Genomic DNA, 27,074 nt, shown 5'->3' on the forward strand with positions numbered 1-27,074 from the left:
TAAATGTTCATTTATTGTTTTCCTTTTTTGCAACATGATTATATCTTATATTAGTGTTTTCGTGTAATGAAATATTTCCCAATCAAAAAACTTGAATAAAATATTATGTTGGCTATAAAGCATGGGAGAAAACTGATTTGCATTTATTAATTAACTAGCCGCCTTTGGCGACCAGTCGGTTCGCCAATCTTAATGTTCGTTTAAATTTTAATAATTAAATGTTTTACGCAATTCCAACTTTAATAGTTCTTCATCAAAATATATTAAAACTTCAAATTTTGATAGTCATATAATTCACTAATAATATTATAAAGGCCTTCAGTCATAGCGTGATATGTATCTCTCTAATTTTCTGTTACCCCTCGTAGAATTTATGCTTTAAATTAAAGTGTAAATGATTAATCTGCAATTAATATAATAATATTCTTTACTGAAACAAAGCATTTTTTTAATAATATGATTACTGATAACAGAGTCACTGAGCGTTTAAACTTTATGGGCACTAAAGAATATCTTTCTTAATTTATGTAATATCTCAAGAATTTGTCAACAAAATTTTCTCAGATTCATCATGAACAGATCGATTCATTAACAATGTTTAATTTTAAATGCATCAAACTTTAAGAAAATAAAATGAATCGTTTAAAATAATCGGTCGAAAACAGGTTTAAAAAACTACTTTAAAAACGATGTACTTAAAACTATAAGCATATACAAAAAATATATAGCTAACATAAATACAATTTACTTACAAAAGCATGCAACTAACCTAAAAATAATTTAAATCAACCGTTGATAACGGTTGTCATGGCAACATTCAGAATGCGCATGCGTGAATTTTCTTCGCCAGCTCCGGTAACGCAAATGCGTGAATTTTTCTACGCCAGTTGGGGTAACGCTATGCAGATTATACATTTTTAATTTTCTTTATTCTGTGTTATTTTAATTCAAAAGTACTTCAGAATGAATCTGAAACATGGATTAATTAACAATGTTTAATTTTAAATGCATAAAACATTAAGAAAATAAACAGAATCGTTTGAAATAATCCGCCGAAAAATGTTAACCCTAGCCTCCTTTCTGTTGGGAGAAAAAAAAAATTGAAGTTGGCGGTGGGGAAAATAGAAGATTTTTTTGGCGGAAAAGTTGGCGGTGGGGAAAATGGAAGATTTTTTTGGCGGGAAAGTTAGTTTTTAATTAATAATTAAAATTCTAATTAAAATTTCAAAGAAAGGGACCCCAGGTGCACATTCCCGACCTCTAAGGTATACATGTACCAAATTTGATAGCTGTATGTCAAATGACCTGGCCTGTAGAGCGCCAACACACACACACACACACACACACACATTGAGCTTTATTATAAGTATAGATAAGGTGTTACTTTTTTATGTGCCCATAAAATAAAATGATGTAGTACTTCATATCTGAGTAATAAGCAATAATAATAAGAATAAAATCAATGGATAAAGTAGCAATAAAGCTCCATAAAAATAAAAATATAATTTTTTTATCAGTAAAATAATATTAATCTTCTTTTCCAACAATACAATATAAGTTTCCATTTTGTTGCTTTGGATATAAAAGCGATTCAGACTTGATTGCAATTTTAGACAAAACTTTTATTTTTTATTAATATTTCTATGTGAAAAAAGAATAACACTTTTCCCAGTAATATTTTGTCATTCATCAAATAGCAATCGATTGTAATTTTAAAGTGGCTTTAAAAGTATTTTTTAAAAATAAAATCCAATTGCCGACCTCTAATATAATATCTAAATCTTCTATATCTACATGCAGAAATGCACTCTTAAACAAAAAATTCCAAAATGTCACATAGTATAAATTTTGGCCAAGTTTCCCATGAGGAATCAATTCATGACATCAAAAGAAGGTGTGGCTATATAAAATTTGAAAGTTTGTACAATTTTAAATGTGCAGACAATACTGCATAAACATTTTAGTCTCGTAATCTTTTAATATTCATTATTACCCTTAAAATTTTAATTTTAATTTCCATGTATGATGATTGGCTATATATTACCACTTAATATTTACACAGTCTAAGAATCATAAAAATAGTACTTAATGCTTTATTCTGTTTTTTTAAAGTTAGTATAAAAATTTACATATGTTTGAAAAAAAATTTGATTAAACGTCCAGTTGTCTTTTCTTGACTGTTTAAATTTTTTTAATTGTTTGTTTTAAAAATAAATATTAAATTACAAAACCCACCTTTAGATTAAATATATTAATAAGGAAAATTTTAAAAAGTAATTTTAAAGCATGTTTGATATAAAGCCATAAATTCTATTTCTTATTGTGTGTTTATATATGCCTTTGGTTTTAATTTAATGAAACATTTTTATTGCAAATAAATGCTGATTAACCTTTTAATAGACATGGAGTTTTACAGAATTCTGTTATTATTGAAACGAATATGATATTTAGAAAATATTTAAATATTGGTAAATAGTATCCTAACAATTTTTCGAACATATTAATTCTAAAAAATATGAGCATGTTATATTTAATGCCAAAAAATATATTTAAAATAAAAATGCATATTAAAAGTAATATAGAAATGTAATTAATCAGAATTTCATAAAGCAAAATCAACAGAAAGAATTTTTCTTTTAAAAACTTGAATATCTTATGAACAGCTCTCATTCCAATTTCAAAATTACTAGAACAAGTCGAACACAAATATTTATCTTTATGGTATTCTTATTCCCAAGTTCGTCACTATTGATTATATGATCTCACAAGTGGACTGAGGAATACTCAGAAGATAATCTAGCATATACCATTAAAATGTTTTATATTTATTCAGTATTCAGAAAACAATGAAGTAACTTGCTCTCCTACATTTAATAAAATACAATATTGAATATTATAAATATCCTACTTTCTTTCACAGGAAACAAAAAATTCATGATGATGAGTTTGAAGACCTGAGTGAGCAACCTAAACCACAACAACCTTCCCACGCTGTAGAAGAAGAAACAAATGAATAGTGAATTAAGTGGTTTACGTCGTACAATTCTGCCAAATACCTGTTCAAAATGCTCTGCGATACTTTATAACTTATTCATGTAAAAGATGTTTTAAGAGAATAGTGACACTAACTTATTGTGAAAAGTGATGTATGTTATATATGTGTGAAAAAAAAACTATAAATGTACTGAGTTTTTGTGTAAAGTAGTCTACACTCAAACATTTTTGAGTCACTGTACGTGTTTTGTGATATTGATTCTATTTGATGTTGGCATTTAAAAACTTCAATTTCTACACTTTGTACTAGTGAAATGCAGCTTTGTTTTGAAACTAAAATACTGAAGCGTCTATTTTTAGTGTTTTCTAAGATAAAAAAGAAATTTACCCTATAATTTGCCATAAAGTTACATGGTTTCATTGTGTATATTTCATCGATTCATTGTTCAAATCAAAAAGGGGCCCAAAGGACTTAACGCATTTTCACATTGACTTCTCTTTAAAAAACCCAATGTGATTCATTGCTAAGTACTGCCATGTTCCTTTATTTCCTACAGTTTGTTTATGGAGAGTATTTATAACGCCTTCATGTTGCACATTTTGCGTTGCAGCGATATTCATTTTGGAAATGTTATGTAGCAAGTAGTATTTTTTAAGCAGTTTGATAAAATTCTATAAATTAGTTTAAAAGCGTATTTATTACACCTTTTGTCAACCTTTGGTTGTCCGATTAGCTACTTTCTTGTTCAAAATTAGATAATGGGTTTCAAAAAAGCCAATCAATTCTGAAAATTTTCTAAAGCATCATTGGTCTTTCATTGCACATTAAGTCCAAGTTAAATTATATCATTGGCTATTACATCATTTAATTGTAAAATATAGTCGAGGAAAGTTGGTCATTTTTTTCCTATAAGTAGCAAATGATAACCATTGTTTCTAGTATATCTTGCAGGTGAGTTAAATTTTTTTTCTAAAACTAAAAGAAAGCAAATATTACAGAAATTTCTATTCATTTAAAAAACTCATTATAAAGGAAAATTGTACATGGCATCCCACATTGTCATTTTCAATCGAAGCAATTACATGATATTGTTGTTAAATTTGAGATACGGCAACTGCATGTACATTAAAAATAATGAATACCTATCTATAATATATTTGAAATTTTTTAATGTGGGAGAGGAAAGCAAATCGAACAACTAACATTAGACGAAAGAAGTACTTCTTTTATACTCAAGGAGAGAATATGCTGTTATCTTTTAAACTTGTTTATCTAAGTTCATGTGAGAAATGAATAATGTCCTAACTTAAAATCTACAAAAAAAGAAATGTCCTAAAAAACTATATTTTATGAAATATTTTAGAAAAAGATTTATTTTCACATCACATCAAAAAAATTATTAATATTGAAATTTTGACCAAAGTATCTTCTTGCAATTTGTATGTCATATTTAAATACAAAGATCAAATATAATTTGAAGCAAGCAAGCTGAATAATTATAAGATGCTTAAAATCCATGTCAGCAACATTGCTTATTCATTAAAAATATAAGTTCATTAATTATACATGTTTCAAATTATTTTAGCATCAGATATAACTGATTTGTATTGTCATAACTGTATTCAACATTTTTGCACTTGTGTAAAGCTTTTGAAGGGAAAAAAAAATGATATATACTTATTCGATTGTAAATATTAAAAATTGGTCTTATCCCCTTCTTTATGTATAAACCAAAAATTGAAGTAGATTTCATATATTTTGAGCTATGCAAAAGAAGTTTATAATTGTTGCAATACCATGTATTGAAAAATATTTTTAGTATATAAGTGAAGTTCTGCTATGGAAGACCCATTAAAGTATTACTTAAATATGTGTCTGTTTCTCGTTCTTAACTTCATTATACACACCTTGAGCATCATACTTTTATTAATAAAATACATAAACAATATATTTTATAAAAGTTGTTATAATATCTACAAAATACATCAAACTTGGTAAATACATATATAGCATCAGTAACCATTTTTCAAGTATGGCAGTGAAGTCAAAAAATGATTATAATCCATAACTATTATTTCACAATATAAATAGCAAAAATTTAAATTGATATAAAACAGGCAATTTCACAATCATTAAATCTTACTGTTGCATTTAAGAAAAAGTTCATTTATGAAGGGCATATATATTAAAGAAGATCATGTGAAAAATAGATTATAGTATTTTATTGTTCCTTCTTTCCCTACTTTGCATTACAAAATAAAATAAATGCATTGATATTTTGTCATCATGGGACAACTTAAACAGAGTTAAAAGTATTTATAAAAAGAGGAAAGTCTTTAAAAAAGTAATAAAATAAACTATACAAATTCAGAATTCAATAATTATTATTTTATAGTATGTAAAGGTGAATTGGATGTATTTTCATATATTAAATTGAATCACATTTTCCATATCTTCATATAACATTCGATAAATATTTAAAATGAGATTATTAATGAAAAACATATAAAGTGATAAAAGTTGTATACAAAGAACTTGAATAATAAAGACATATATATATACACAATTCTGTAGTTAAGCTGCTCTTATATATTAAACCAGAATCACAATAGTTTTTTATGGTTTGTAATATTTTGAATTTTCTTCAAGGCACTTTAACAACCCAGTTACCAGTATTAAGGCAAGCAACTCATAATCTAGTATGGTAATGTACATCATTAAATGATGATGCATTTGATCTCCTTGCCCTCTTAATTTGGTTTATAACATAGACAGCAAACAAAACAACAGTCACCTAAAATGAAGAAAGAGCATTAAAAAGGATTTTTTAAAAATCTAATATAGAGATTCAAGAATTTTATTAAATTAAGAGAAATGAAATTTGAATAAATGACTGTCATATGGATTAATTTAAATGTTCATATGGATTAATTTATCTACATTATTCATCAATAATAAGTAAATAAATAAGTAAAAAAAAGTTTATAATAAGCCATAGAATTTTATATTTTTACTATACAAACTAATTCTGTGTACAAATGAATAAAAAAAATACATCTTGAATTCAATAAGATAAACACAACAAGCAATATTTTATGAATTATTTTATGTTCTTTTAAAATTATTTCAATGATGTTTTAAATATCATCGAAATATTAATATGCTTTCTAAAGATTAAAAAAAAAGAATAATTAGCATTTCTTTCAGAAAAATGATGAATAATTTTATAAAATTTATAAGCGAAGTCTTACATAACTAATAGTAAATAACCTCTGACTTCTGAAGATAGTCAAAACCTAATATTTAATATTCGATTAATAGCAAAAAGGCTAAATCTATTAAAGTTCATTTATTTAAAAATTTTGCTAAAGAACAATTGTAATCAAAGATTCAACACTAGTTTGAATTACGTAAATATTGTAAGAAGTCTTAAAATGCAATTTCATTAATTTTTCTGTTTGTGAGAGAGAATGACAGATTAAGCAGAAAGTATTTAGTGTGAAAAAATAATATTCAGGTTATTTTAGTATGTTTTAATGTCTAATTAATACAAATTTAAGCAATTCCTTAAAAATATCTTCAAAAAGAAAGAATCTATAATCCAATAAATGTTTCTTCAATCCAATAAGTGTTCTAGAAAGATAGATAAATAAACCTTTTTAACAGATTTTACCATGACAATGTTTAAAGAGTGGATAGTATTTGTAAATTTTGAATATGTATGATGTATAAGTCTACAGGACAGACTGTTGGACTAATAGCTATTGAATTCGGCAGGTATATTCTTCTTGAGTAGCAGGTGTTCTTCAAATAAAACAGTTTTCAAAATCTTAGTTAAGAATACAATGCAATCTAGCAACAAAAATTATACTAATTTTTGCAGCAAGTCAATACCAATAATACCAATACAAATCAAGATTCATTTTTGACTAAAAAAAATTTCGAATGGCAATAATTATTATAGTAAAAAATAGAAGCATTATGGATCTTTGTGCAATAGCAATGTCACTAAAAACTAAAACTATGCATTCTAATTCCATACATAGCTATATGTACCTGATCATAATTTTAAATGCTGGCGAGGGAAAGCATATACATCAGAAAGAATAAAGGAAAATATACAAAATCAAGATGGAACAGTTAAAATTAGTTTTACTACAATGATATCAATACAAAAAATATTACATTTAAAGGAAAGCGATTATAAAATTTTGAAATCAATGCAATGCATTATGATAAACATAGCTGCAAAAGAGTAAATTTCAACATTTTTAATGAATATAAAAAATTAATAAATAATAACATTAAATATAAAAAAATATAACAGCATGAAATAATTTCAAACCATTATGAGAAACACAGTGGGAATATTCTTTAAATATAAATAATTTAAATAAAAATGATTCTCTTACCTGCAGTAGCAAAAGACCACCTAAACTAGCTATCCATATAATCTTATTACTGTAAAACCAGTCTACTAATTTTTCTTTACATCCCATCTAAAAGAATGAAGTAATCATTCAATTCAAATTATTTGGAACTTTAATAGATAAACTGAATTCATAATTGAAACATCAACAGATATTTGAGAAAATTATTTCTCGCAAACAAAACATATAATGTTTGATATTTACTTATTTTTTTTTTTTAATTAATACATTTGCAAGCAAAATGATGCATATGATAAAAATGTATGCATATTTAAATTCTTTATAGTTCTCAAATATTTGTGTTAATAATAATATACTCTCGATTGTTTTCAAGCTAATTCCCATTTCTAAAGCTCATGTTACAAAGGTAGGTGTGTGTGTGCGTGCGTGTGTGTGCGTGCGTGTGTGAGGCTGGGTGTGTGTGTGTGATCATTGTGTCCATTTGTGATCATCTTAAAATTTGCAAAATTGTCATTTAAATGATACTATTTTAATTGTCAGACGAGTTTTCGTTGAATTTTGGCAATTTTTTAAAATTATTTTTTGCTTAATTTCCAGCGATAGATTTTATTCTGAAATTAAAACTGTCTTCATTGTTTCATCAGATATTTTATCGCGTAATATTCTTCCACTGCTGAAAGAAAAATGATTCTGCTCCATTGTTGTTGTTTTCATAAATATGACGAGAAGTTTGCAAAATGTTCACGATTCTTAAAAGATAAGCTATTGGCTATTTATAAGGTAGAATAAAATTCTTTGATTTCAGATTGCTTTATGAAATTTCAAATCCACCAAACCAAATAGCAATTAATATGTTCTGCAACATATCAAAAGTTCCACATAAAATTTTGTATTTCGCTGATAAATTAGCATACAATATAGACGATATTAAGAATAGTGATCGATTTAACTGCAAAATTACGATAACTTTCTCTTTTTAAAATCTGATGTTTGTGAGAATGTATGATACTGCCAATCAGTAAGATATATGAACGTTACAAACTCTTCCAAAATATAATTACACAAATTACCTCATATTTATAAGTAATTAACATCACAACAAAGTTTCTACAATGAATTTATTTCTGAAAATATACTTTAATTATCTTCTCATTCATATCCATGTATTATTTGAAAAAAAAAAAAAAACAATCGTTATGCATACCTAAAATTTCAATACGATATTTAATAAAAATATAATCGACATATCATAGTAAAAATATATAACTCATATTTAAAATATTTTTTGAATTGTAAGATGAACAAAAAAATTACATTTTTTAAAATAAAATATTATAAATAATAAGACCGATGCCACATTTACCCTATTTAAAGATTTCATTTGAACAACCGAGTCATCATCGTCAGACTTCACTGTGTAATAGCAACTATCATCGATAGGATCAGTTGTGTCAACAAATTCTTGAGGTCCAAGAAAGCCACAACATTCAAACTGAAGTTGGGGAACGAAAATTAGCATAAAAATAAAATGGCAGTTAAAAAATTGAACATTTTCAAAGAAAATACAACATTCAAATTTCATAAATAATACAAATTTTAGTCATAGACAAATTGGTAACATTTTATTTACATGTACTAACAATTAATAGCAATATTTAAGATATAGTATCACAAACTATTCTATCAATATCATTAGATAGAATAGAAATCAATTGATAGAATATATCAATTGAAAAATGAAATGATATTTAAGAATTTGAACATTTTTCAATACAAATATGACATTCGAATTTCATAAATAATACAAATTTTAGTCACATTCAAACTGATAACATTTTATTTGCATCTCATAATAATTAATAGCAATATTCAAAATGCAGTATCGCAAATGCAAACTATTCTATCAATACCAATTTTGATGTTTCTTAATAAGAATGTTGAGTAATTTTAACTCACATCATTTTATTGTTAATATTATACAGTGTGCCCATTCTATTTGTAACTCAACAACTAATTTCTACACCATTGAGCATAGATATTTTTTAAAAATATTTAAGAATGCTTTAAATAATGAAAATAATTATAATTTGAGAATAAAATAATAATGAAATGACATTTAAAAAATGGAAATTTTCAAAGCAAATATGACATTCAAATTTCACAAGACAAATTTTAGTCACATACAAATTGTTAACATTTTATTCTTATCTCATAACAATCAATACTAATATTTAAGATGTAGTATCGCAAATGCAAACTATTCTATGAATACCAATTTTGATGTTTTTTAATAACAATGTTGAGTAATTTTAACTCGTATCATTTAATTGTTCATATCATACACTGTTCCCATTATATTTGTAAATCAACAACTAATTTCTAAACTGTTGGGTATAGATATTCAAAATTCTTAAATGAATGCTTCAAAAGATGTAAAGAATTATAATTTGAGTTGTTTCAGTCAATAAACGTACAACTGAAAAATAAACGAAATCTATAATTTTATGGAATGGTCTTATCAGTCATATTATTAAAAAAAATGTTCTTGGCATATTAACATTTTAAAGAAAAAAAGTCAGTTTTCTGTGATCAGAATTGACCAATCTACTAAACCTCTGAATTTCATTTTTTTAGATAAATTAAAGATTATCTTTGGAGAGGATGATATATCAGAAAGGCATTCAAATGGTCCACACTATTGACAATCAAAGATTTATAAATTAGTTAAGTTTTGGTTGCAGAAGAATGGAACTTTCTTTTTGTTTAAAATGTTAGTGTGTCAAGAATACTACTTCAAGAATATGACTAATAAAGTAAAAAAATTGTATAAAAATTACAATTTTTATACAATTTAAATTTTTTTCAGTTGCTCATTTATTGAGTAAAATGCCATAAAACAGTGCCTTAAATTAAAATATTTTCCCATGAAAAAATATATATCTAATAAAATATTTTTTTAGGTTACGATTAGTGTGAATATCTTGCTAAACTATGAAATGAAAATCTATTCAGTAAGTAGAGACTGACTGACTCTATATCTAGACTCACTATAGGTAATTAGAGACAGCAAAACTTACATGCTCCTGTACAACATTTTTCGTCATTTGATTCACTTCACCCCAAGCAGTACTAAGTACATCAGCCATCTGTTTCATAAGGAAAATATAAAACATTAGTTGAATTACTTTGGTAAAAACACACAGCATATCACAAATAAAAAAAAATGCTATTCAAGAACAGTTTGCCAGGGGCAGATCAAGGCGTTTAGTGGATGCAAGCTATGAATGCTAAGGTACTACCTTTAACATATAGTCGATTTAATTTCACATCTCATAGCCTGAGTAATTTAATATGTTAATAATTTATTCTAGTTTTAATTTTGATTTTAATAATTTTGCTAAAATCTTTTCATTTATTTTTTAATATGTATATTATGGAAAAAATGTTTAAAATAATAATTATTTTTTAAAAAAATAAGCTAAAATAATTGATGATTTCCTTATTTACAAATAAAAGCATTTAACTGTTATAACAGATAAGAAAATAATAAATCTGAAACATAGAATTATAAATTATTTTGTATAAATTAATATTTCAATGTATTATAAATAAACAATTAATTATAATTTGTTTAACAGGGATTTTAATAAATCAAAATGAACCTACATAATAATAATATTTTATAATTAAGATAGTTTTCATTTTTTACAAATTACATATGATAAATATACATTTTATGAAAAATAAGTTAATAACAGTGATTTATGTAGCATTTAAAAGATTGTAAAAATACTTCTTATAATCACAATTTCCATGCATACATACGAATGCTCATTCAATTTAATATTCAGCTTTCTGAAATATCTAGGTAGCTTAGTTATAAATTATCAAAAGAAATATTATAAAATGAACAGTATTAGTATTATAAGGAATATACTTATTCAAGATATTGGTATACATAATGTGGAATATGAATAATACATTCTTTATTGTATAGACAATAAATAAAACACAACCTAATTCTTTTTAAATTTATTATTATTATTTTTTATTGATTGATTGATTGTAATAGAAAATCATGATAAAATCAGGCGCAGAAAGAAATCTTTTTTCTCATAATAATAGTTCACAATTTTTATCTAAATGATATTTGAATGATCAAAATTTACATTTTATATTTCATTTAATAACAGAAGTTCATGCAAATAAACTATTTTAAACACTTTAAAGAAAAGTTTAATTAAAGAATGCATTGGTTTGAACATAATTTCATAATCATTTAAAAACAGAAAACTAGCAAAATAAAACAAATTTTACACTTACAATTCAATCAACTTTTTCATATCAAAGTAATTTATTGTCCAAGTTTAATAAAAAATATTACAGACGTTTGAGTGTAAAACATGTTTCAACTAGATTAAACGCATGATTCGTTTATTAGTTATAAATATTAGTATATTTTCAATTGAAATATAAAGCTCTATATGATTATTTGTTAAAAATTGAAAATGAGATAAAAATATATGCGACAATGCTGCTCAATTTCCAGTTCCATCAATTTACAAGTTCAATGATACCATTTTGTTCAGTGAATTTAGTATTTCATTTTTCAGTTACATAGCTGATACCTTTTAATATAACCCTTATAATTTTGAATCATGGTACGATGATGGGAATGATATCCAAGACAATTTCCTATCCAAACTTCATATGACACCAACAGAAAAAAACAAGCATTTAAAGCATAATGGTATATACCAAAGATGAGCACAAGGTGGGCATTTAACAAAAATGGATCACAAGCTCCCCCGCTTTCTTTTCCCGAAGCTAAAACTCAGCAACCATGGCCACTCAGTGGCAAATATAAGCATTCTGTGACCCAAAGCAGTAGTGGCATAATGACCAAGAAGCAAAGGGGTATGGATACAACAGGCACAAGTCTTATGGAATGCCATCAGGACAAAACATTAGTGCATTTTATATAATTTCTTTAAATGAAATATTATGAAGTGACGAAAAAGATACCATGTTCTGAGGTGTTCTATGTATTTCTATGACAACTGGAGGCAATGACATATTATGCATCGGTGCCTGGTACCCTTGATATGTCACTACTGCCAAGTAGTCCGTGTTATGAGTCTCTCCTTTTAATACTTGGCCAATTTAGTTTCAGATTTTTATCTTAATCAATATTAATGATTGTTTCAATGACTTTAAAAAAATTTACTAATATTCTGAAAATATATAATTTTTTATATTTAAAATGTATAGCACAGAAAAATTAACCATAAGTATTACTTAATGATTTCTTTACTAAAAAAATTTACTAACATTCTGAAAATATATAATTTTTTTATATTTAAAATGTATAGCACAGAAAAATTAACCATAAGTATTACTTAATGATTTCTTTACTAAAAAAATAAAATTATTATGACAGATTATAGGAAAATCATGAAATTCTATTTAACAGGACATGAGAAATTATTTTACAGATCAAGTCGAGTAAAATAAAAAATAATAAATAAAATTTAAAAAATAATATTCCAATATAATATTAATTAAAATAACGAAATTATCTTTAAAATTATTATTAGTTAAATTTTGGTAAAATGCAGCGTGAATACACATTGTTATTCCAAAATTTTATAATTCATAGAATTTATTTACTTTTTATAAATTTGAGAATTAGGTTAATAAATCGGTCTGCCAGTGCTCTCTTCAGCTCAACGACCCAAATCCAAATCTAATTATAAAACCACCACTATGCTCACCATTACTGGCGTAATATGAATATTTATTACAATAGATGAGGTCGAATTTCGTTAGTGGTACTGAACAATATTTTTAATCTCACATGAAAGAAATCGTAATATATATATTAGTCTCAGTCGCAATCGTTATACATAACATCCAGTAATAAAAAGAAATGTAATTTCATAATTTAGGAACAGAAGAATTTTATATTCACGACTGCATCCTTTATTCACATGTTCTACGATATTATCTAATACTGTATGACATTTTAAAATATTATATGATATTGCACAATATTATACTTTACTGTGTATTAATATAGATTGCGCAAAACTGTTCGAAACTATACGATATCACAATATATTTTACAAAGTTTTTAGATATGATATAACATTACATAATTGAATGAAATTGCATAATATTATTTGACACCATAAAATATTGTACACTATTTATGTGTGTTTGAGGAATACAATAGAATAAACCAATAAAGTAATGTCAGCAAAATTTCCAATATTCAAAAGAAAAAAAAAAAACAGTGTAAAAGAATCATTTGGAAAAATTAACAATATAAACAATTTTTAGATGAAAAACAGTTAATTCATTCAACTTACTTTCATTCTCAGTACGTTTAGGGCAACAATACCACCGACTTCAGCTGATATTGTGATGACAGAAAGCACCAGATACTAAAAAAAGAAAAATAATTTAGATTCATTGCAACACTTTCATTCTTTTTTTAAATAACAAATAATAGTAAAAGCTACTAAAAATAGCATATGAAAGATTTAGTTTCTTCTAAAATATCAACTAAACATAGGATTTTAATAAAATATTACTTTAATGTACTTCATTTTAGAATAACAAACAAAAGTGAAAGAAAAATAACAATGGAGAGGAATGAATAATTAATATAATACATCATTATGAAAGATTTTTTGGTCATTTCCACAAAGGTAAAAACCCATTACAATACAAGTTTAGGGAGCAAAATGTCTAAATAATTCTGAGTCCCTAATACGCTATGTAATACTTTTCATATTTTGAATTTTAATAAAGTTTTTATGAAAAAAAATTTTTGCTTCAGTTTTATAAAAAACAATACTACTATTTTCTCATTTATAAATAAACAATAGAGAAAAGGATTTGAAGACTGTTATATACAGAATAGCAATACATTTTACACACATTCATAGCAAATAATCATTTCAAACATCTCAAACAAGGGATAAACCATAAATTAATCAAGTTTCAAACTCCTTAAACAATTTTCACTGACAAACAAAAACAGAACTGCATGGTTATCTATACTCACAAATTTCATAAGGCAAGTTCCCCTTTTGTATGATCCAATCCAACCAAGAATACCTAAAATTAGCAAATTTTATTAATTAATATGCATGAGTCAACTTATAATAAATATAAAATTCAAACCATAAAAACCTGATGCATTAAGATAACTACAGAACAGAACGCCGTCTCATACCCCCGTATCCGTGACCATTCTGGTCACTGAACGGTTTGGTAGGCATGTTACGGGAATTTTATTTAACTAACAAAATATTTACAGTAGGAAAACGAAACAAAAATAACTATTTACAAAATTTACAATTATATAAAAAATTATATTATGATGAGACCGTTTACATAATTTTTCAACTTAGAATTATAATTTGTAGTAATTAACTTAGAAATATAATGCATATTGAGAGATAAAATTTGTAAAAATATACATATAATCTGTGTTCACATTTTTTATGTTATAGTAGATCAAGATGCAGTTTAAAAAAAATCAGATGGAAAATGATTTGAGAAATGGAAATGTAGACAATCTCTGTTTGATTGAAATGTGTGACAGGAGACTGCAGTGCTTGTTTTTCCCCTTAGTCTTTTTTTGGTATGAGACTTGATGTTGAGTGCTATGGAGGCGAGAATAGGTCTCTATTTCCACTTATAAATTTAATTATACTGTGTATTTTTTGCCTGGAAAGGAAGTTGCCGGCGACTCTTTTCAGCCATTCCTGTTCATGGCTTGGTGATGGTTTTTTCATATGCCAGGAGATTGTAAGGATGCATTCCGTAGCATAATGAAGTGCGGTGCCTATCCCACCACAACTGCACTGGTCACTCTCAGACAGGTTGAACCTTTTGAGGTAGGCAGGAAAAGGGCCGTGTTCTGAGAAGAAAATAATTTCCTCTCTGTTCCAGTTAGTGGAATTAAGGTTGACTGAAGGTAGGATATTAAAAATTTTTCTGCCTGTGACACCATTGCTCCAATATCCTTGCCATTCCTCAAGCATGTCTTTCCGGAGGAGGGCTTTTATATGTGATTTTGGTATCTTTGTTTGCATATAAAATTGCCCATTTTGCGTTGCGTCCTTTGCCAGTTGATCTGCTTTTTCGTTGCCTATATTGCCCGCATGTGCTTTAACCCATGAAATTTTTATTGTTGGTTTTGAAAGCAGGACACCAAAAATTTCTCTTGCTTTTTGGTTTGTGCTCTTTGGATTTGAAAATGCCATGATACTAGCTCTATTGTCAACATGTATTTTAAAAGTATTATTGTTTGAAAACTGGGATGTATATTTTACTGCTTCATGAAGTGCAGTGAGTTCAGCTTGGAAAACGGTATTGTTCTCATTCAATTTTGCAGACCAGTGGTAGGACCAGGTATCAGTGAACAGAACACAAAACGCAGCTCCAACTCCATGTTCTGTTTTTGAGCCATCTGTGAAGATATTGATATTATTTATTTGAGATAAATTTATTCCTTCATCTTCCAATGAAATTTGGTTGGGATTGAGATGCTGTGAAGGGTGAGTAGACCAACCAGATGCTTTCTTCTCTAGATCTTCTGGTTGTATCTCTGTTATATTATGAGGAAGAGGGATTCTTAGGCGATATATTGTCGTTAGTCTGGCTTCAAACTGTAATTGCAGGTGCAGGGGTGGAATGCCGAGAATGGTTTGTAGCGCTGCTGTTGGAGTTGTACGGTAAGCACCTGAAATATAGAGAAGAAATGGTCTCTGAATGGTGGAGAGCTTCCTCTTCATTCTATATGTTGGGTTTAGACACCACGCTGATGAACCATGGGCGAGCATTCTCTCAACTACTGTCTTGTAAAGAACTCTTTTGTGTTTCTGAGAGATTCCCCATGTGCTTCCAGCGATTCTTTTGAGGTTTTGGTGCATTTTAATGGCCTTTTCTCCTTGTTTTCCTATGTGTTCTAGCCAGTTTAATTGGTCATCAATGTGGACTCCTAGATATTTAATAGATTTATTTCTCTTAATGATGTCTCCATTCCACATGATTCTGGGGCCTCTCGCCATTTTGCTGAATAAAATATGGGTTGTTTTTTCCGTGGAGATGGAAAGCTTATTATTTGAGCACCAGGAGTTAAATTTGGCTATTGCAAGTTCAGTTTCTCTTTCCAGGCTATTTTTTGTGTCCGCTTCGATAACCAGTACAAAATCATCTGCAAAGGCTTGGATGTGTACATTTTCTGGCCAGACCTGCTTGAGAATTTCGTTGGCTACGAGATTCCAGAGAGCGGGACCACTGCATGATCCTTGAGGGCAGCCTTGTTTCTGATCTTTCATGGCCCTACCTTCTGGAGTCATTAGGGTCACTTTCCTGTTTTGGAGAAGACTGTGAAAGAGGCGATTGATGTTTAAAGGACAGGGACTTTCATCCAGACTTTTGAGAATTTCTTTGTGTTGCAAGTTGTCAAAGGCTCCTTTTATATCTATAGAGAGCACTAAGACATGCTTGCCCTCTCTTCTTGCAGCTTGAATTTTGTTTATCAGCTCATGGATGGCTGTGTCTACTGATTTACCTTCCCTAAACCCATGTTGACGCTCGCTGAGGCTATTAGTGGTCTCAAGATGATAAGTTAACCTTTGGGTCATTAATTTCTCTAGCACCTTCCCGATTGTTGGCAGGAGAGAAATGGGTCGATATGAAGATGCCAGTCTCTGATCTTTTCCTTGTTTTTGGAATAAAATAATATTTCCTATTTTCAGGGAATCTGGGAAGCAACTCAATTCTAGGCACTTATTAAAGAGAGTTGGGAAGATATTATGAAAGCGCTTGTGTATAATTTTAAGAAGGAGGTTGTCAATTCCATCAATACCGGGAGCTTTACCTGACGGAAGGTTGTCTATAATCATTGAAATTTCTTGGAGGGAAAATGGAGGGTCAAGTGGCTGCGTTGAAGTGTTTAAATTATAGTTAGTTGAAATAGCAGGAGATGGGAAAATCTGGTCCAAGATGGTTTGCGCTGCTTCCTTCAGACTTCCTTTTGGGTCACTGTTCATCAGGTATGGAATTTGAGATGGGAAAACAGATTTCCGGAAGGCGGCTTTGTAATGCTTTCCATATGGGTTGGAGGCTGAACTGCAGAAATTTCTCCAGCCCGTGTTTTTTGCTTTTTTAATATGTTTTTTGTACTCTGTTTTTTCTTTCTTGAAGATCTGGTATCTCCACTGCTTTTCAATTTCTGGTGCCCTCTGTGCTCTCTTTCTTAGTGCTCTTACTTTCTTTTTATGAATTTCCAATTTTTCTGTCCACCAGTTTGGTTTCGTTAACAAAAGCTGTTTTTTGATCTTAAAGGTTTTGTTGCAGGCATTAATAATAGAGTTTTGAAGAACTATTGTAGCGTCATTTAGCTCTCTGGAATTTCTTGCTGTTGCAATAACGCAATAAACATATTATGATATGCTAATATGAATTTTGATGGGCCATTAATTTGGATACAAAGTTGATTAATATGTTATACACATTCATTTAATAATTTTTTTGGCCATTAGCTAATTGAAATTACTTCAAGATTTCATTCAGTTAATGAATATCAAATGTAATCAATAATCATTCATTTTTTCCAAATTCTGTATTTCCTGTTTAAAAAATAAAATTTTCGTTATTATAAATTTTTATAAGCCAGAATTTCTTTTATTCTTTTCTTCATATAAAATGTTCTGCTATTTCTATTACTTTTCAATCATTTCCATTTTTAATATATTATATATAGAGAGTTTTTTTTAAATTTTTTAGAGAAAGTTTAAAGGAAAGTTAGGTAAATACAAATGAATTACTTTTACATAGGGATAAAGTGCTGCAAGAGTCGTTGAAATAGTGCAATAATGAAATGAATGATACCATTTTGATCTTGCACACCTAAATGTATTGTTTGCCAACGGATTCTAAAACCCTCCGAGCTTTTGAATATACGTTAGGATGGGTTTAATTCAACAAAATAGAGGTGAGAGGAAAGATGAAAGGAAGAGATGTTTTCATTTAATTATAAAGTAGATAACAGAAATACACACGTGCTTTCTCGTCTCACCCCTTAGTGAGATAGAAACGTCGAAAAGTGGTCGTCTCAGGATATTGAAACGAATAGTAGACATTATGATGTGTCAATATTGTATCATATTACGGCGAATGCCTGCCGTGGTCTAACTTTGGAGTAGTTTTGCTAGATTAGCGTCGCAAATTAAACAAAGATGAAGGATATTTTGGGGACTATCTTCAACCTCGGAAATGTGAATCGAAATCAGATGTCGAGGATGAACTTCCTGCTTGAAACTTCCACGCCACATGAACGTTTCTCAGAAAAAAACTTCGCTGACAGAATGTGTAGAGCAAGTAAACGTTTTCCTCCATTACCTGTCCAAATAATAGATGTAACCTAAGCTGCTGGACATTGATGATATATTGTAGTGCGAATTACAACATGTCATTTCAATGAGCTAAAGTTGCCAATTGAATAACTACAAAGTCCTATGAAAATGTGGTTACGGTCATTAAAAAAATCAGTCACTATTGTTTCACTTCATAGTGAAACTAGCTGTGTACGTGACCACATATAACACATTCGTCTGTACATGTTTCATTTTAACTTGCAGTTTGTCGAAGACCTTCTGAATCATCCTGTATATTGAATGAATGAATGAATGCTTAATGCTAAATAATGAATGCTTTACCATTAAGTGTCCATTTAATACGAATTATAATATGTAATTAGACTGAAAAAAAAATCAATGTTGAACCTGGATTCCTGCAGACGCAGATATATTTTGTAGCAGTAGCATTAACAGTATTATATTGGCTCATAATAGTAAAATGAAATTTTCAATCAACAATTCAAAATTAGATAATTGTCTTAATGTAAAATTCTTCATGAAAGGAATAAAAATACTTAATAAAATTTCAAAATATCTCAAAGATTATATAAAGAATCAGAAGTCCGATTTAACAAGAGAACAAGTTATAACGTGTACAAACAAAAAAATTCGAAATGCGTGTCAGTTAAAATCACTGCACTTTAATTATTAATTGAAAAGTTTTTAAAAAATTAATCACCGATATAGCCATAATTTTCTATACTTAATAAAAAATAAAATTTAATTGAAAGATAAAACAAAAACAAAAAAGGCGCATACAGTAATAATAAAGATTTATTCTATTTGATAGATTAATATTTAATGTAAAACTGTAAAAGGACATTTTATGCATAAAAAATTATAAAACATATGAAAAAAAGCATTTCAGTGAATGATTTATATTAAGATCTATATTATATTCAGATATGAAAATAAATCGAAAAACGTACCATTTATGAATAAGAGCGAACCAACAGATAATACAATATAAGTGAATATCTGCAAAAGAATGAGAAATAGTATTTGAAAAAAGCACCAACAATAGTATTGTATACGATTCATTCAGCAAGAAATATTGAAAATTCGTTTTCTAATACATTTTATTTCTTTGAAATATACGAAAGGTGTCAGGTTGAAATATTTATTCACTAATAAAACTCGTCTTGTATCTGTTTCTGTTTATATTTCAGAAGAGGCATAGCAATAGAATTTAATGCGATATACATAAAATAAGTCACGCCAATTTAATTTTGAAATCCATCCTGTATGCTGCAGACAGAAATGCAGTTATAGATATAGAGTAAAAACGTGCAGATGATACATACAGTTACGCGGGTGATTAATAAGACTGCCAGTGTATTATTTTATGATCAGAAGTTATAATAGCAAATCTATAGATGGTCAAGGTCACAAATCTATAGATGAATTATATAAAAGAAAAACAAACACAATAATTTAAAAATTAGAGCGGAACTTAAAATGTAAAGCATGATTCGTGTAATAAATTCACATTCCCAGAAAAAAATATAAAAAATAGAACAAATTAAATTTAATTTTAAAATATTTTTTGTAGCCACACCAAATATAATATGTTCTCCATTTCGCCTCGTTTAACAACTAAAAAGTGACTAAGTTCAAAGAAAAATGACAGTGTGTTCTAGTTGGTTTAAGATTTTAAACAAAGCAACAGGTAAAAACCGTGCATATCAATTTGGCCGGGTTAAAATTACAACATAAATCTCTTTTTTTTTAAAGAATAACAACAAAAATGCTGCTGAAAATTATAACTATTGAATGTACAAATTTCAATCGATCCAACCTCTATGTTAAATCCAGATTCAGGTTCCTTCGAATTATATGATTAAAAATTCTTTTAACAAATTTTTAACTATCTTTGGCTTCAAATGCTTATCTAAGAAAATGTGCTTTGAAAAACAGTAACTTACATCATTGTAACTTCAACCGTACTATCGTATTTCACCGTATATCACCAGTATCTAATATACGTTGCACATATACGAGTTCAATTTTTCTACTGTTTTAAAATAAGAATACGACAACTCATTTTTTTTTCTTTACCACTTTTAGTAGCTTGCCTGCTTGCTGACAGAATACAAAAACTTATTTTAAAATTTGTACTCTCACAAAAATATTCTCACCAAAAAAATTATCGATCAATTTAATTTCGGATGAAAAAAAAAAGACAGCAAGTGATTGTCCGTACTGCATTTTATTATTTGCTTGATCAGAGTGGGGATTATCGATTTTTTTCCCATGATCAATCATCTTTGAAAAAAAATCAATATTTGGGGGTGGGGGGTGGCAAAACACGGGAAAGGAATGCGTACTAGGCAACAAGTTAATATAAAGAATGACTTACTAAAGTGCCGGTGAAAAAACTTTTCACCGTAGGAGTAGTGGCTAAAACCCACATCATGGTCCCCAAGACGATGCCGCCCAGGAGCTACGAAAGAAAAATATAATAAATAAATATCAAAAGCAAGCTAACGATAATAAACAAATATTTGCATATGTACAATGAATGCTACTATATTATATTATATTATTTTATATATATAATATAATATGTATATATATATATATACATTACCAGCAATGTATGAAATACAAGCACTCTATAGACCGTTCAGGCAATTTTTAAGTAAAATATGAATTATGAAAATTGTTTGAATATATTATATACTTTTCCTAAGTATTTTATGCAATGCCTACACATTCTGTAGAATGGCAAATGCACTTTAGACATGGCATGAAAAGAAGATCATGATAAGGCTTTTATTTAAAAGGTATGCACTCTACAGAAATATGAATATACAGAAAAATAAAAGAGTGCTATTAAAAATAAGAAAGAAAGCGTAAAAGAAAATGACATTTATACAAAAAAAATTATATTTCCTAATTAAAGAAATCAAAACATGAAGCCATTTGTTGTATTAATAATGGAAATATATATTTTTTAATTTTGGGCTTAGACTTATGATTTTCGAAACGTATCGATTTTCTATGAATAGATTATGCTCAAAATTTGATAGGAATCTAAAAATGTGATGTGAAGACCAGAGGCCAAATTTCATCCGCCTAGTTCAAAATATTTGTGAGTTATCTTTGTCACAAACAGACATAATGTCAAAATTGTGTTTTTCGAACTCATAGAAGTCTGAAACGTGGAGATTTGTAGAAATCTCGAGTTTGAATTCTTTGATGATTACAACATTTTCTCGTATACCAGAAGCTTATAAATGCCAAAAACGATCAAAAATTTGGAGCGATTCATAATATGTCAAACTACTAGTTATACATTTCGGAACAGGTGGAGAAACAACATGCATAATCAGTGTTTTATGTAATCAGAGCTGAAATTATTTACATAATCAATTCTAATGATAAACCCACTCAACTTTATTTTATTCGAATCATCGATTCATTCGTGCACGACTGCCAACTCTTTTACAAACAATGCCATGTCTGAATCGTTCAACGAATAAACAGAATATTTAATCTGTGTCAAAGAAACAATGAATCACTTAGATACTTTTTAGTAATGACACCAGTGAATGGTGGGTTGACGAAGAACTTTTGGACTTCAACTAGGACATTAGTGTTAGCGAAGAAAAGATGAGATTGCAAAATCAGCTATTTAATAATACAATTGAAGACTAATATTCCAAGATTACCCATTAGTTTTTTAAAAAATACATCAAAAAATTTTGTAGCATTTTCTTTAAATTATAAGAAAAAAAACAGGAAAAGATAAAATGAAGGAAGTTTATTCAAACGCAGTCTGCTCTTTTTATCTTATCGGACACGACAAAGAGAAAGTATTGACAAATTCGAATTTGATATTTTGACGACATTTTTGGAACTATGTCTGTCTTCTATGAACACGATAACTCAAAAAACGCTTTGAGCCAGACAGATGAAATTTGGTAAATAGGCTCTACTTCCAATTTGCATATTTCTATCAAATTTTGTACGAAACCCATTCAGAGGAAGACAACCCGGCTGCCTGGACATAAGTTAATGCAATAACTACAAACGAAGAGAACTAGTGAATGAAATTTGATATACAGATTTAAAATTAAAAGTGTAGATACTCATCAAATTTTTAAACAAATCAATCGAGGGGTTGACCGTCTGTCGGTCTGTACATTCGCAAGCCTATAACTTACATGCAATTTGGTATATGATTTTGTAAGTACAATTTTAGTTATATCAAATTTTGCTTTTAATCGATCGGAAGAAAGTCGGTTAAAACACCCAATCGGTGTTCTAGTGCTTGTGCATTAAGCGTATACCAGCACTTAATCACTAAAAATCCCCAGAGATTGAACGTTAATAGGTTCTTTCATAATTATTGCTCGCTAATGTATGCGGTTAATAATGTACGAGTCTATTTATTAGAGAATATGCAAGGAAGTTTCAGGGGGACTACACTTGCTGGTTTGCATGGCATTTACTTCACTCAATAGTTATATTCGCAAAGTGGGGCATTTGGTCATGAAAATGCTAGATATTGATAATACTTCTGGAATGCTAGATACTGATAATACTTCTGGAATGCTAGATACTGATAATACTTCTAGAATGCTAGATACTGATAATACTTCTAGAATGCTAGATACTGATAATACTTCTGGATCTTTTATTCTTGGAATTATTGGTCTCGGATATTTCTAGTCTCCTATGGATTTAATAGCCATTTTTATCCCGTTTATAGACGAACTTTTTTGACAGTCTTTTTTATGGAAATCATTTAAAGTAGCGAACAAGAAATCTTTCAAAACAAGCTGGGCTTTTTTTAAAAAAAATCATGGTATATTCTGGCGAGTTGTTTTCTTTTAAAGTGTTTTCAAGTTCCTTAATGTTGATGTTAGCTGTTCTGGCCGAGATATACGATGCATAACTAACGAGAGGTCGTAGACTTTTTAGTTTCTCAAAGGTTATTTACATTCTTATCGAAATGAGTAATAAATTTCTAAATAGGAAGTGTTAGGTAACAAGAGGGTTAATTAAATGCAAACGTTAAGGGATTAAATAACATTTGAAACTCAATAAACGAATTCAATTTAATCTTCTCGAGAACACTGACTCATAAGTGCATGTTAATTTTTTTTATAAAAAAGTATCTTGTAGAAAAGTAGTAAATTTTGGCGAAGAAGATGCAGATATATCTGAATCAATAAAATAATTCCGTGCATTTTTACATTTTCTTCAGTAAGTAAACCAAATAAATTTGAGAAAGATTAATATACATGAGACACGAGACCTAAGTTGACGGAAAAATCCTAAAACTTGCTGGACCGAATGAATTAACATGAGTTACATCCACAAATTATTTGCATCTGATAAAATATGTTTGACAATCCATATCAAACCAGAACTTCTTTTATCTTATCGAATCTTTGCCTTGCAGTGTAGCAGCCGTAAACGGAGCTAGAAGGCATTGCTAATCAAATCCACAATTCAATGCTTCTTCAGTATGGATATAAAAAAAGAAAATCCTATATCTGTCTTTCATGGTTGAGTGCAGCTGATGCCACGCTTTTCAGTATTTTCAATTTCAGATTAATGTTTAAGTGAAATAATTTTGAATTAATCAGATCAGGAACGTAGTTGCAAGTCAAAATAATCTAATTATGTACATTTATTTTGAAGTAAGAATTTGTTCGTTCATCAATCATTGAGCAAGTGTTATAAAATTCTGACAATTAGTGTGGTAATTTCTTAATCTTTTAAAGGATCATTTTTTTTCTAATAAGGATATGTCAAAATATTTCTTGAATAGAGATTAATTGCATAAAAGAAATTCATTTAGTTTAATAAATAAAATAAATTTAATGAAATTAGTAATTGATTGCGTTATGGCGCAAAAGTATTTCTTACTTTCACGCATATGATAAAAAAAAGTAAAACAAACCAGCAAGAGTCGTCTCCCGAAAACTTTCTGGCACACTCTTTAATAAAAATGTTATACCAGGGAACGCCTTACATGATAATGGCGCAAAGTAGTTACGAAATATTAACCTTTGGCGTGAACTTGGCATTTTTGCTGAATCTATCGTGCCATCTTTGGCGATTAAGCCCTGGCATGCAGTTACTAATACTCAAAAATCGAATCAGTATATTAAATGCATTTTTCGCAATCGATTGAAACAAAGATTTGTTAAAAAATGACTCTTGTAGTCATAAAAATCCCATACCAAATTTGATATATTTAAGTCATTGCGCTTTTTAACTATCGCGTTTATATATTTCTGAAAGTGCGATAATCCAAAAACGCAACGGTCAACCTGTCATTGGTTTTGGCTCAAAATTTGATAGATGCTAAACGTGTATGCCGAATTTAATCCATTTAGCTCTCTTTGTTTTGTAGTTATATTAACTTATATTTGAACAGCCGGACAGACTTTTGATAAAAATCTATAAATATTGTATAAAGACCGTATACCAAATTTTATCTGTCTAGCTCAAAGCGTTTTTGAGTAAAATGTGGCTATATGTACTCTAAAAACTACTATGGAGGTGGAGTGTTAATACTGAGTAGATTCTCACGATTCTAGGTACAAAGGCATTGTCGTGGGTGGTTCGTGAGTGCTTTGAAAAAAATTAGGCAAATAGAAAACTTAACAGATTTATTTCAGATTCGTTCGAGTTGCTCTGCTCAGTAACTCCTTCTCCACCAAGAGCCAACATTCGAATGACATCACTCTTTGAATTACACTCGCGCTAGTTGCCTAGCGCCATCTATGAACGTTTATTTTCTTAACGCTTCAAAATCCAATCACTACAGGCATATAAATCAAAGAATGGACAGATTTGAAACATAGTTAAATCAATAAAACCAATATTTATTAATTTAAATATATCACTGTTAATAAATTTTTAAATTGAAATGCGATTTTGAAACGTCATCGCAATTCAATCATCAGCCTTATGGTATTTTTGAATCTTATTCTTACTCGTTTAATTAAACACTTCATTTTCTTACTGTTTCATATAAGAGAGGAAACCTCATTTCTCGTAAATTTGAGTAAATATTTTAATATGTTTAAAAATTTGAGCACGAATTTTCATGAAATTTTATATAATTTATGTATGAATTATTTTGTAGTAATAGAAAAAAACTAAAGCTTTTGTGTCCATCTATTGGCTGTTTCAAAGCAAAATGTTTTACATATGTTTCATTCAGAGATATATTTACATATAAGTTACACATAGTTTAAGACATCTCATGTGATTCCAAAAAATTATCCGAGGAAACGTCTTATTATATATAAACAAGTGTCTAAATGTATTCTGGTGTTACTTTTTTTTAAGTGTGCTTGGAAGCTCGGATTCTTTGTGTGTTTTGGGCTCATGCACTCTGTAAGTGGAGTCATCTGAGCAGTATGTTTCTTTATTAAATTAAATATATTGCTGAAACGGATTTGCACATATTTCAAATAGTTTTCAGTCACATCAAATGTAAATCCGGCATTGATTTCATCAGTTAAAATATTTTTACAAAAAGATGCAAATTTCAATAACACGACAACTCAGAACAATGTTGAAGAAATGAACTGAAATGTTACTAATTGTTCTATGTGGATTTTGTAGAAAGCTACTGGATTTATTGATATTCCCGAATAGTACATACTGCTATGATTACCAAAATTATAATGTTTTATCGTTCAATATCTACTCACCCCCACTTACATTCAGAATAAACAAAAGGAATGCAGAATTTCACCTCAATAAATTTCGAAAATTTATAAGGCAGAGTCAAGGCGTCTGATAAATGGCACTACAGATTCCATTTCCAGTTCTTTCCGTGCGCCTATGAAGAAGTTAAATTAAAACTGTTGATGCATATAGAAAACGGTGCAGATTCTTTAATACCCTTTCGTAGAAGTAAAAGCTACCCCCCCCTCCCCTCCCTTCTCTGTTGTTGGTGAGAATTTACCATAATGGCAGCAACTTTTCCCCACTATTCTTTTCTGCTCTTGTAAAGAGAGTGAAATTACATTATATGCTATCGCGATACTTTGTAAAATTTATCAGATACTTTTGTTGGAGTAGTTGGCTCAATTTCTTATTAACCATATAATGTAATCGAATCCTATCCTAAATACTTGTATTTTTGAATATATTTATTTCCTCAATAGAATTTGTCTCCTTTTTTTGTGTGTAATAAATAATATCGTTTGATCATAAAGTGTCCTTGTAATTTAATTCTACTGAATTTCACCCCTTAAAACACCTAGGCGT

The 27,074-nt window shown here is 28.6% G+C and overlaps 2 protein-coding genes across 2 annotated transcripts in view; one reads left to right on the forward strand and one right to left on the reverse strand.

Moving 5' to 3' along the window:
* The window catches only part of LOC129963155 (CUB and sushi domain-containing protein 3-like), a 68,283-nt gene extending 63,444 nt beyond the window's left edge, over window positions 1-4,839 (forward strand). Inside the window, exon 8 of the mRNA XM_056077269.1 lies at window positions 2,921-4,839. Within this exon, the coding sequence (XP_055933244.1) occupies window positions 2,921-3,017 (97 nt within the window). The 3' untranslated portion in view covers window positions 3,018-4,839. The remainder of the gene's footprint in view (window positions 1-2,920) is intronic.
* A 94-nt stretch (window positions 4,840-4,933) lies between these two features.
* The window catches only part of LOC129963156 (tetraspanin-18-like), a 50,940-nt gene continuing 28,799 nt past the window's right edge, over window positions 4,934-27,074 (reverse strand). Inside the window, exons 2-9 of the mRNA XM_056077270.1 lie at window positions 21,187-21,270; window positions 19,757-19,805; window positions 14,459-14,511; window positions 13,758-13,832; window positions 10,464-10,532; window positions 8,750-8,878; window positions 7,408-7,494; window positions 4,934-5,789 (exon numbers count right to left, since the gene is read on the reverse strand). Coding sequence (XP_055933245.1) covers window positions 5,685-5,789; window positions 7,408-7,494; window positions 8,750-8,878; window positions 10,464-10,532; window positions 13,758-13,832; window positions 14,459-14,511; window positions 19,757-19,805; window positions 21,187-21,270 — 651 coding nt within the window. The 3' untranslated portion in view covers window positions 4,934-5,684. The remainder of the gene's footprint in view (window positions 5,790-7,407; window positions 7,495-8,749; window positions 8,879-10,463; window positions 10,533-13,757; window positions 13,833-14,458; window positions 14,512-19,756; window positions 19,806-21,186; window positions 21,271-27,074) is intronic.

The sequence above is a fragment of the Argiope bruennichi genome, chromosome 3 (genome assembly GCF_947563725.1).
Source record: "Argiope bruennichi chromosome 3, qqArgBrue1.1, whole genome shotgun sequence".
NCBI classification, from domain to species: domain Eukaryota; kingdom Metazoa; phylum Arthropoda; class Arachnida; order Araneae; family Araneidae; genus Argiope; species Argiope bruennichi.